The sequence below is a fragment of the Enhydra lutris genome, unplaced genomic scaffold (genome assembly GCF_002288905.1).
Source record: "Enhydra lutris kenyoni isolate GAN:26980312 unplaced genomic scaffold, ASM228890v2 scaffoldscaffold29, whole genome shotgun sequence".
In the NCBI taxonomy this organism is placed as follows: domain Eukaryota; kingdom Metazoa; phylum Chordata; class Mammalia; order Carnivora; family Mustelidae; genus Enhydra; species Enhydra lutris.
Window position 1 is genome coordinate 5,007,940 of NW_019154113.1, and position 12,611 is coordinate 5,020,550.

Here is a 12,611-nt window from a genome sequence, read left to right on the forward strand (position 1 = left end):
CTCAGTCACCTGTGGTTTACATCATCTGTGTAAGATACCTGTTCCTGTTGACCATCAAATGATTTGACTCATTTGGATTTTTTTCCCCTCTGTTGACAAGTTATACACTGTTCCAAGCATAGTATAAAACGACACAGAAATATTACAAAATAATCAATATTCATAGTTGAGTTATTATGTTCAACTACAGTGTTCAACACTAGTAATCAATGCCATAATTTTGGTATAAAGATGAAAATTAAATTGGGGGGGTGGGATATATACAAAGGATCCTTTCACAGGAGACCACTGACTGTTAAGGCAGAGTAGCCCGTACCTGACACTTCTTATGATTATGGTTCCATCGATATACATCACACACATTAGGAAAGTGTTCACTGGGGTGGCTGCCATGAGTAGCGCATGTTATTTTATCCACACGGTTAGAAATGTGCCGTACTCCTGCCTACTCCCCAGGAAAGTCAGAGTTCTCTCCGCGGTACCAGAGGCACCTCATGAAATGGTGTAGCACAGGGAATCTTTACATAACACACACAAAAGGTTTGGTTTGGTTTTGTTTTTAATTTTATTTGCCAGTGAGAAAGAGAAAGAGCACAAGCAGGGGAAGTGCCAGGCAGAGGCAGAGGGAGAAGCAGGCTCCCTGCTGAGGAGGGAGCTCAATGTGGGACTCAATCCCAGGACCTGGGATCATGACCTGGGCCGAAGGCAGATGCTTAACCATCTAAGCCACCCAGGTATCCCACAAAAAAAAGGTTTTAATCTAATAGTTATTAAAAAAAAAAAAAAAGATAATGCTCTGGCAGGCCTAGTTTCATTTTCATCATCGTTTAAATGAGAGATGAAATAAAAACTCTTCCCAATATGACAGACACCCTCTATGATGAATACCGACAGTGACCACCAGTCATTATAAAATTCAAGAGTATGCTCTAGCATGGTTTAAGACAGAGAGATTTTTAAGGGTGCTGAACTTTACTTGCTGAATTCCGTTGTGTCTACAACGACCGTTTCTATTGTGGATCCTGTGGGCTCACGTGGAGGTCTGACCACGTTGCATGAAGCATCGGGTCCAGAATTGCTCACAGCTAGCCAGCTCTGTCTGTAACTTCTGCCCTCAGCTTCTGCACTGGACTTCCTTGTTTGTTCTTTTTCTAAAATGAGGAGATTCTGACAAGCCATTTCCACATGGTCTTTATTTCCATGTGCTCTAAAGGACAGCTCATGTTCATTTCAACCCTGCTCTTACCACTGGTGATAATAAACGCCCAAGATCATTTCACATTTTTCAAAAGCGAAATTAGTTAGCCGTGTTAATAAAAATTTGGGGCCTTTTAGAAACTCCTTATTTTTCTCTCTTTCTGTTTGAGAATACTGTACCTGGGTAATACCACATATAAACCATGAAGAACAGTGCTATGCTCTCAATGACTTGACATGTTTCTATAGCAAAAGCTTCCGGTCAGCTTTCTAGGAAATCTAAAATTAGGAAATTTGGTCTCTATCAAGTTTCCCTGCTGTGAAGAGAAAAGAGCCATGTGACAGTTAAAGAAATACCAACATAACATCTCGCATGATTTTCTGTGCATTGTAGGTGTTCGATAAATGCTTGTTTTATGTGTCAATAAGAAATTACTTCCAGAGACTTTTGTTTCCAAGAGGTTTTCTATCCCAATAAGATTATAGTGAACGAAGCCAGTTCGTTCACTGACATTCAACCAGACACATCTGTGCTCCAAAAGAGAAAATAAATTGCTTCAAATCATGTTTGAGTGCTATTTCTAGACGCATTTATTAAGCAGATATCTATAGAAATGATGGGATCATAAAATGAAATTGCTTCCCATGAGGGAGTGTGATGAGCTGTGTGGGTTAGTGAATCCAGACCTCCAGAGTTGTGAGAACAAAGGCCTTGGACACAAGGGCAAAGTGAACGCAGTGTCCAACTCCAGACATACTCCTGCTCCTTCCATCTGTCCACACTGCCGGAGGGGGACTTTATCAGGGCCAACGCCCTGTCACCCCCAAGATAAATCCCAGACAAAGCACCCCTTGATGTGAGCCTGCCATGTCTTTCCTCCCCTCCTCTTCATAGGGCTCTACCCTGCCAGACTTCGTTCTGTTCCCCAGGTGTTCCCTGAACACCCCTGCTCTCACCTGCAGACAACCTCACGCGCTGGTCCCTCGTCCAGGACGTGTCCCTTCTCTGTCCTCTCCTTCTCTGAGGCATTTTTCAGGGTCCGGCCTATGTGTAACTTTCAGAAAGTCTCCACAGACATAGGTCCCATGGTGTCCTGCTCCTCCCCTATCTTTGCACTTGTGGTGTTTCATTAGAATTCTTTGTTTTATTTTCTTCCTTCCTGGCCCATGTCCATGTTATGATTCATTTAGTTCCCCAGGGACTAGCACAATGCTTGCAAGGAGGCAGCAATAAGTGGTTGTCAACTCAGTCTTCTCAAAAGCACAGAAAAAAAAAAAGCAAACAAACAAAAACAAAACAATGACCAGACATCAGCCAGCGAAATCTCGGCTTATAAGAGTAGGTATTCCGGAGGAAATAGACTATCATATGGGCGATATCCTGTTTTTGTTTTGTTCTGCTTTCCTTCTTGCAGGTTAAATAATAGGTAGCAATTTAGGAGGTACAGAGAACCTACAATTAGGCCTTTGCCAGTCTTCAGTGTCAGAGCTGCTTTATGAATTTTATTGACTGTTAACGCTGCGGGCCTGAACAATTAGGGGAACTCTGCACAATAACCCAGGGGAAACTGTATGACTGACTGGTCGTAGACCTTGGGGTGTTCAACCACCAGGCAGGCCTTGTTCGGCCCTTGCAATGTTGGTCCACGATTGGCTTAATCTACTGTGAGGCACCAGTCAAGATTTAGAACCCACTAGCAATGTCCCATTAAGATTCTGGGTGTGTGCTTTCCCTCTGGGAGCCACCGGCCAGAGCTGGCTCACAGATGCCCTTTTGGAACAAGAAGGGGCTTTCCTGTTTGCTGTGTCCATGGCTCCCGCTTATCTTGTCCACACTGAAGCTGAGGGTCAGTTTAATGCCATTTTATTTTTCTACTAAAGAGGAGATGGAAATCGTTCTTGTACTTGGGTTGGAAAATGAAAGATCAAGGGTAAAGGTATTTCAAAAACTTACAGAGCTTATTTCTTTGTGTCAATTGAAAAAACTGTAGGTTTAGCCTCTAAAACCTGACTGTGTTGGAGAATACAACTTAAGGTCCCACCATGAAACAGACCTGATCCATCCAGCCATGTGCGTTTTTGGTCTGGCCCTAGGAGAAGAAGTTCAAGTGTATGACATTTGAGCTACTCCATCATCCATATTATGTCCATATTTAAAAATGAGTTCTGCTTCCCAGAAGAGAAGCGATCATCATTAGTATATTCTACGATCTTTACTTTTTTTTTTATGATTGAAATTATTTTGGATTTGTTTGACATGGGCTTTACATCTGATTAAAGGTGACAGTGATAGCCAACACCTGTTTGAGTTTTTGCTGTCTTATCTGGTGGAGCCATCACTATGATTGTGTGAAAGACCAGGAAGTGCATTAGCCTAAGTTCTTACCCTCACTTTATTATTAATTTTAGGTCTTGGACAACTTACTAAAACTCTTGGTGTTTCAGTTTCCTTGTAGGAAAGATGAGGAGATTGGATCTGATCTGAAACTCTACTACTCGAGCTGATACCTAGGAAGCCTAGATAAAACTTTGCTGAATGAGCGAGCGTACCTCTGCAGCTCGAGTGTATGGGTCGCTGCCAAATCCCGAAGTATTAATGTTTCTTGGTAACTCAGAGTGCTGGGATTTCTTCTTCTTCTTCTTCTTTTTTTTTTTTTTTTTTTTTGGTGTGTCTGCGTGTGTGATCCCATAAACCAAAGAGGTAAATTCAAATCACTGGCTCCAGATCTAACACAGAATGTGTCTCCTCTCCAGCGCCCGAGCTCTGGTAACCCAATCACGCCGTAACCCCGTCTTGACCGCATTCCCATCTGACTGCTCTTTATCGCCTGTTCATTCATGTTATCCCTTTTCAGACTGATATTTACGGACTGGCAAAGAAGTGTAACTTGACAGAGCGCCAGGTGGAAAGATGGTTTAGGAGTCGGCGGAATCAAGAGAGGCCGTGCAGGATGAAGAAATTCCAGGAAGCTTGGTAAGATGGCCGGTCGAGGTTCTTTGCAAAGCTGCAGTTTTATAATAACGGAGCAGAATGGTCATCTCAGAAAGAACACTAACGTTGGAGCCAAAGAAGGTTTGGACCCAGCCCTGTCACTCACCAGTTGGGTGTTTTAAGCCAGTCGCTTCTCTGCTTCAGTTTCCTTCTCAATAAAATGGGGCAAAGCTGTGAACTCTCTAAGACAAGTAGGAGATAGAATGTACTTATCTTGAAGTCCAGAAAAAAAATACAAACATCTAAATTGGTGTTTATTTTTTCTTAGGGTAGAGGTCGGCCCTGTGTCATAAGACTTTATCACCTGTTTCCAATCACATTCCAATTATTATATCACATTACAAGAGCAGAGAATGGGCAGGTGTCTTTTTTTCTGTCCCACTTGACTCATTCCTCCCTCTGATCCCCCACCCCATGCCCGTGGACCAGAAGGCCAATTCCTCTGGATTTCCCAGCTGGTTTTAGTGGGAAGAGGTGCGGAGGGGAGGGGTGGAGAGGGGAGGTCAGCCTCTGTTGGGGTACCAAGTAGGATTTTTTCCAGAACTGGCTACTTTGAATATGCCTTGGGGGCAGTGAGGCTACATGGCACTTATTTTTTCTTTCATTTGAGTTCTATTGGTTTTTTTCCCCTCCTTTAGAATTTTGTTGTACTTTGGGTCACTCCCTTGGTGGCAAAAACTAACACTTCTGTGAAAAAGGTGGACTAGGTCATTGCTCTCACTTTTTTCTTCTTCTTTACGTCCAGACAAATGCCCATTCACTGGGTTGTGTTTTTTTTTTTTTTTTTAAGATTTTATTTATTTATTTGACAGAGAGAAACGAGGATGTGGGGCTCTATCCCAGGACCCTGGGACCATGACCCTAGTCGAAGGCAGATGCTTAATGACTGAGCCACCCAGGTGCCCCGGGGTTGTGTTTGATGCCACATTCTATACACCAACAGTGTCCCTTCCTTCTGCCCATTTCTTATGGGCCTCACATTGCCTGGTGACTTTCACCAGACATTTTTTGTTTTGATGACAAAGTGATTAGAGAGCTGATGTCAGACGCTCACATAAATGGAGGCTGGGGCTAAGCTTTAATGGCTTCCTTGGTTTACCTGTACTTGCCTGGGGACTATGATCCCACTCTGATGCTGGTGAGGGTTAGGGGCACAGACCCAAGTCTTCAAGGTGTCTCGAAACAAGTGATCATTTCCCATCACAGGCTTCCACTGGAAGCTCAATGTGAATGGCCTGGTTTGTTTTCCAAATAGCTTCTCTCTGATTTTTAGCTCTTGAGAGATTGGATAATGTTGTTACCACGGATGTCAGCTTGGCCAGTCTCTTTAAACCATTGCCACAAAACACTACAAGGTGGCACTTGTCTCATATTATATTTTCCTGTTCTACTATTGTTCATGTGTTTTTCCTAGCAAATGATTCTTATCTTAAATAAAGTCCCCAGGTAGGGACAAATTCTCTCCTCTGGAGCTGAATCAGACTGGAAAGTCTCTGGTAATTTCTTGTACATGATAGTGCCTTACAGTTTATAAATAATGTTTGATCCTCCATCCAATGCTGTGAGGTAATCAAGGAAAGTGGAGCTAGCCCCGTGTAAGAAATAAAAAACAATTCGACCTTTCCAGGGCCATATGTCAATCAAATCTCAATGAAATGGGAGGGAAAACAGAAATGAGAAACTACGGGTCTGGCTTCTTAAAGGAACTTGCTCAAGGTCCCCAAGCTGTTGGCAGGGCTGTGGCACTCACGTCTTCTGACTCCTTTTGTGGTACTCTTTCTGCTCTGTGGTATTGCCTCTTGACCCATAATGATTAGCTCTCAGCAACCAGAAACCGCCTAGGTCAATTAACCATTTGGGTCAACGAGGCCTAACGTTGGGAATCTGGTTGCTTGTGAGTCTACTGAAAGTCAGCTTTGGAATTCAGGCCAGGGAAGGGAATTTCAGGCCGTCAGCTAGCAATCAGCCGGGCAATGAAGACGGTTATGTCGACTCTCTTCTCTGTACGCAGTGCGGTCCTATACTGGGCAGAGTTCTAGGTTGTTTTGTTTTGTTCTTTCCCCCATTTTCAAGTTGTTCATTTGGTATATTTGGAATTGGGAGAAAATTCAGGAACCCCTATTAAGGAAAGGGGTTCATGGTGTAACTAGATGAACTAGCACCAGATGTGAAATTTGGTCAACAGCTTCTGCCTGATTCTTTCTTCTTACAACACCTTTCTTCCTTCATTTCATTTCCTTCCTTCCTTCCTTCCTTCCTTCCTTCCTTCCTTCCTTCCTTCCTTCCTTAGGAGCCCGACGTGGGACTCGATCCCAGGACGCTGGGATCATGACCTGAGCCGAAGGCAGCTGCTTAACCAACTGAGCCACCCAGGCGTCCCCCCACACCGCATTTTAATCTTTGAACATTTTCATCACCCCAAGAAGAAACCCTGTACCCCTCGTCAGCCACTTTGTGTTTCTCCCCACACTCCCTTCATACATCCTGAGGAACTAGTAACCTTCTTTTTGTTTCTGTGGATTTACCTCTTCTGGACACTTCACATCAATGGAATCACACTGTGTGGCCTTTTGTGCCTGGCTTCTTTTACGTAGCATGTTTTCAAGAACCATCTGTGTTGTAGCGTGAATCATTTTAATGCCCTGGAATACTCTCTTGAATGCCTACACATAGAATTGGTGGGTCATATGGTAACTCCACGTTTAACCTTTCAAGGGGCTCCCAGACTGTCTTTCACAGCAGCTGTACCATTTCACTTTTCCCACCTGCCATGTTCTCAACATCCTTGCCAACACTTGCTATCTTCATGATGATAGCCATCCTAGTGGGTGTGAACAGTAGCTCTGAGCGTGGAAGTGATTTGCACTTCCCTCATGAAATGAAGTTGAGCATTTTTTTTTTCATGAGCTTAGTGGCCATTTGTCTATCTTCTTTGGTGAAATATTCAAATTCAGATTCTTCACCCATTTTTGAATTGGATTATTTGTCCTTTTCTTACTGAGTTGCATGAGTTCTTATTCTATTCTAAGTCCAAATCCCTTATCAAATGTGTGACGTTCAGGTATTTCTCCCATCTCGTGGGTAGTCTTTTCACTCTCTTGATGGTGTCTCTTGGCACACAAAAAGTTTTCATTTTGAGGAAGTCCTATTTATCGATTCCTCTTAATTTTACCATTTGTGCTTTTGGTGTCATATGTAAAGAGGCTTTGCCTAAACCCAAGGTTATGAGTATTTACTCTTATCTAGTCTTTTAAGAGTGTTACAGTTTTAGCCCTTGTGTTTAGGTTTGTGCTTTGTTTAGAGTTAACTTTTGTATATGGTGTGAAGAAGGGAGTCTTAACTGTTTTTGCTTATTAGCAATAATTGATGGTTGGTGGCAGCACCTAAAGAAAGAATAAATAATGAGATTTATTTTTTTCTCAGTCTGAAACTACGTTTTCTAGGGGCCCACCCTCAACTTCTGTATTCTTTCTATTTGGCTTTCAATGTTTTAGGCTGTGGGATATTAACATTACTATGGCTTTCAAGATCTTGACTCATTGCTTATGTATGATACACAATGATGTTATTTAGAGTGGCAACCCCTACGTAGCCATTGTAAGCTATTTATTTAGTTATATTTCATTCTGGACAAAGGAATCTGTGCTGCTTGGAGTCACATTTTAGGATCGAGCAAACTATTTTTGTGTAACAATTATTATATCAATAGCAGGAGAAAAACTAACTCATCACCCTTGCTGTTTGTTCCCTGAGCCCTAGACTATTAAATTTGGAGCAAATCAAGTAATGAACGTGCTGAGGTGAACTTTAAGGAGAAAATATCTTTGCCCTTGCAGGTGTAGCTCGTTCTGATGTAGTGAGGGTCAAGGCCAAGATTTGCCCATGACAGGGAGCCTCCCATGGCCAGAGCTGGTTTCTGAAATCTGTAGGAAGTTGAATAGGCTTTGGCCTCTATCTGGCTGTGCACTCAAAACAGATTTCCTCTCTTCATCTCTTCTTTCGGTCCGTTACGTCAGATGGCCCAGGCAACTGAAATTGAATCCCTAGTTCCCTTACCAAAGTGTGTGATTCTCCCTTCCTGACAACTCTTTCACTTGCTCTCCCTGCCTCCTCTTGAGTCCAGATCCGAGTAAGTCCTGGCTCACTCATAAGTTCCCTGAGTCCAGGATCACCCCCTTTCCTTTCTGTGGCTCCAAAGCCTGATAGGAAGTATTCAACAAGTCTTTCTTGATTATCTTCATTCCACCATATTTGCACAAATTTGCACCTGTCTTAATGGGACTCCCCCAGAGTAGAAATTATAATGAAATGATCAACACATGAAAAAGAAGGCAGCCTTTCTCTTTCTGCACACAAGCCTTGCAGGTGTGGGTGTGACTGAGGTAGTGCTACTTTGGGCTGAGTGCATTTTTAATAGTGGAGGGGGGCAAAGCAAAGCAAGGAGTTATCTTATCAGCTATTGCTTGTGGTATAGATTTTTCTGAAGGGGACCAGGGTCCAAGCTCTGGTATTCTTCGTCATCTGGAGGTGGAAATCTGCAATGTCAGGACCCCACCTTCTGACCCTCACCCCTGATGGAGCCTTCCTGCTCTCTTGGTCCTTACCCCACTCCTACCACAGCCATACTTCAACCTCCCTATTGTGAATCTGAGGACATTGTGATTCCTTTCTCTGATTGACTATTAAAAGATGAAATCAAAACATCCTCAAGTTCAAAATGTCAAGACTAAAAATCGTTCATGCTTCAACAATGAGACTAGAACATCTAATCCTGTTTTCTTCTGTGTTTCTGGTTACTTGATTATAGCACTTTCCCTCCTTAGCACTTCTATTCCCTCCTCCCTGTGTTCCTGACTTTCCCTGGTTTATCTCACTAACTCTTCAGGACATCAAGGATCTACTGTTCCAGTGATCTTTCTCTGGCACTTCCCGGCCGGGTTCAGTGTCCATCATTTTGCTCCCACTGCACCCCATATCTATTTATTGTACCTAAGGTATGTCAAAATCATCTAGGTATTCAGACCGGCCTTGACCACAGACTGTAAGGTCCTTAGGGCAAGAATGCCATTTTCTTAATCTTTGTATTTTCAAGTACCTAGCACAGTGATTGATAAATAATAGAATCCCAGTAGGTATTTGTTGACATGGACGAATCTGAACTTACTATATTATGAAATTAAATATACTTGTTCTTTATTTCCTAGAGAAGTTCTTAGGATACTACTATAGACTTATACATACTTGAAGCTTTCATGAGGTTGACTTTGGGCATGTTGAAGTTATAGAGATTATTGTTAAATGATTTTTCATACCAAAGAATGATAGAAGAGGAAGATACATACTCATAATATTAACGTACATTGTGCCGAAAGTGGTATGTTAAACTTTGGTATGTTAAACTTTAGTTGGCCATGCCATAGCCAATATTGTTCTGAGAATATGAGCAGAGTAATTCTTCTTTAATGCAATGAAGTGTCTGAAAACCCACTGACAAATAGGATCCCTTTTTGCCTTGTTTTCAAAACTCGCAGGCTTGGGTATTTTAAGAAATAATACTCAATGTTATTTGAACTTTAAGTATTTGTTTCACAAGTCTAACAGATTCTTTTTCCATCTCTCTAGAATGTTTCAGACGTTTAAAGAATGGTTTTGGTTGGAAAGATTCTGGCTTCCTCCAAAAATCAAGTGGTCAGATCTTGAAGATCATGATGGACTCGTCTTTGTAAAACCATCTCATTTGTACATGACAATCCCATATGCTTTTGGCTTGCTGATCATTAGACATTTCTTTGAAAAGTAAGTAGGACCTGCGTGTCTTTCCTTCCCATGCCTCTTCCTTGCCCCAACTCTGGAATCCTGGAATCTTGGTAAGAACTTTTAGTAATCTGTTGTTCAAAGGAGGGCACTAATGGGCTACATCTGGGGGAGTTCAACAAATTGTATGTACACCTAACATGATTTAGAAATTGAACACATAAAAATTAGGAACACAGTCTTCTTAAGTGTGTTGGTTTCACAGTGGGGAAAACTGAGATCAGGGGAGGTTAAAGAACACAGAGCTTGTTAGTGTCATTGATGGTGTGGGAACCCACTTCATCTTCCACATACCATGCTATCTGACAAAATATATACGATACATTCCCAGAAAGGTAATGCTAGAAGATTCTGTGTCTAAGGGATACATTATCATTTTAGAATGCCTATAAAATAGCAAAAAATGTCTCATTAAAGACCTAACTTAATATTTGCTTTATAGCATAGTTTATTTTAAAGGTTTATTGAAAGTTTTAATAGCAGCCTTTCATTCCAAAGTATAAGGAAATCAAAGAGAAAAATACCAATTTGCTTTCTCAGAAAAAGTAAACTTCTTTTCTTTTTCTTAACTTAATTGAAAGAGATATTACTTCAGCCTTTTTTATTAAAACTATACTCGTGTTATGATAACAGGAGATAAATGTTCATCTATAATCTCTGTAGTTGTCTCTATTTCAAAAAACTGTTATTAGCACATTAACTTTTTGGAGCAAAAAGAATATTTGAATGTCAGAGTTGGAAAAACTTAAGACAAAATTTGATAAAGATCATTTTGTCCAAGACTAACTGTAATGCAGATCATATGTTTATAACCATTTGCAGGGTCCTTATCTCAAGAGTTCGTTTGACCAACTCTGTTTCATGGACTCTCCAAAAGGTTTTTGTGCAAATAGCAACTTCTCTTGAGCCAACAATGTGCTATTGTTATTGAGAGAAAGAAGCCCCTGGATACCACTTAAACTCGAGTTGGGAACATTTGAAAATGCTCTTCTTTTTTGACCACGAATTCTATTTTCTAGTTCCATGTTTGGATTTGTCAAAGAATGCATAAATAAAGTAGAATTTTGCTGCTGCCCTTCTAAATTAGCAAGTCACTTTCTACTATCCTGAAATACTTGCTTCTCTTGCATGGTGTGTGGTTATCCTTGAATTTGGCTCCCGGGTCCTCTATTTATTTGCACTTCAGATTGCCTGCTTCTCAGTGGACAGCTCCATTTTTTACGTTGCGATCAGGACAGTGAACTAGAAGACTCTTTTGGTTGCCAAAGCAGCACAGCTGTGGAGGACCAACTTGTTCTGCGTTGGCCGAGGCTGCTCCAACAACAATCAGGAAGGAATCCAATCCTCTTGTAACTCCTAGGACCATTCTTGCTTCTTCCCAAGGGATTGAGGATACTCTATGTCATTTTTCCAGTCTTCTAATGTAGCTTTAACTCCCAATAACTCAGCCTTAGCTTTTTCCATTCTGTGACACTACAGAAAACCACGTGTCAGTCCACTAGCCTCATATGTCTTTGAATGCAATAGAAGTAAGGAAAATTTAACTGGGGAGGGAGATTATGCCTTTTGAAGCATACATTTATATCTTTTTAAAGTGCATTAGATTAAACCACATATGTCATAAATAAAATATTATTCACACCTTGCATTTGAGTAGAGACAGTTTAAATGTATATAAAATCACAAGTGATATGATCTCAGTCAAGAAAATAAGAGGTAAGTGATCTATTCAAGGGATAGATTTGGTTCTTGAACCAACATGCCATGATATCAGGCTCAGGGGTGGTGGTTTTTTATTCTCTTGTTATAACTGTACTTCTTGGACTTTCACAGTGAAATACTCCTGATGGTAGACAAGAGTTAACTAATGTCTCTTGGGAATATAGAAAACATAGCTTAAAGAAGTCTAGCAAATGTGTAATTTTCTGAACTACCTTAAAAATTCATGTAAAATTGACACTGGGTTTCAGCGTATGCTGTGTTATATTTATACAAGAAAGCTTTCTTCTTTTGTCCTTTTGTTCTTTCTTCTTTTGTTTATATTATACCTTCTCATTCTATGAAGTGACCAGTAGTTGTGATTGGCTGACTCATTTTTATCCTTTAGTACTAGCCAGCAGCCATTTAAGATCAGGGAGTGATGTCCCTTCCTAGAAAAGCAAGAGCAGAGAGAGAATTGATGAAGAAAAAAGATCATTTGAAAGTGACTGACATTTGCTTTGTACTTAGGGTTACTTTTCCTTATAAGTTTTGTGGCTTATATATTTAGGTATATGTGTATGTATGTTGTTGTTGTTGGCCAGGGTGGGTAGGGGGGAGCCTCGAATAACACTTTCTAACTAATTATCTGGACTCTTCTATGCATTCTTCTATGTGTCTGAAGTATGATTGAATGAGATCTAAGCTATTCAGATTTAGATGTTTGTGTAATAAACACATTTACATCTCAGAGTAAATTATGGTCCCAGAATGGTTCAAGGCAGGGATGGAGGTGGTACAATCAAAAGGTGATCTTTTTCCTTTTATTTAGTTGTGCACTGAGTACACTTAAGTTTTTCTACCATTTTCAATGAGCAACATAAGCTCATGATGGAATAACATGTCCTCA

The 12,611-nt window shown here is 41.0% G+C and overlaps 1 protein-coding gene across 2 annotated transcripts in view; it reads left to right on the top strand.

Annotated features, from left to right (window-relative positions):
- The window catches only part of LOC111152682 (ceramide synthase 3), a 120,619-nt gene that overhangs the window by 36,141 nt on the left and 71,867 nt on the right, over nt 1-12,611 (top strand). The window contains exon 5 of one of the 2 annotated variants that reach the window (XM_022511249.1): nt 4,053-4,171. In XM_022511249.1, coding sequence (XP_022366957.1) covers nt 4,053-4,171 — 119 coding nt within the window. Of the gene's footprint in view, nt 1-4,052; nt 4,172-9,812; nt 9,986-12,611 lie in introns of those variants that run through there. The other variant, XM_022511248.1, reaches the window with a different exon arrangement.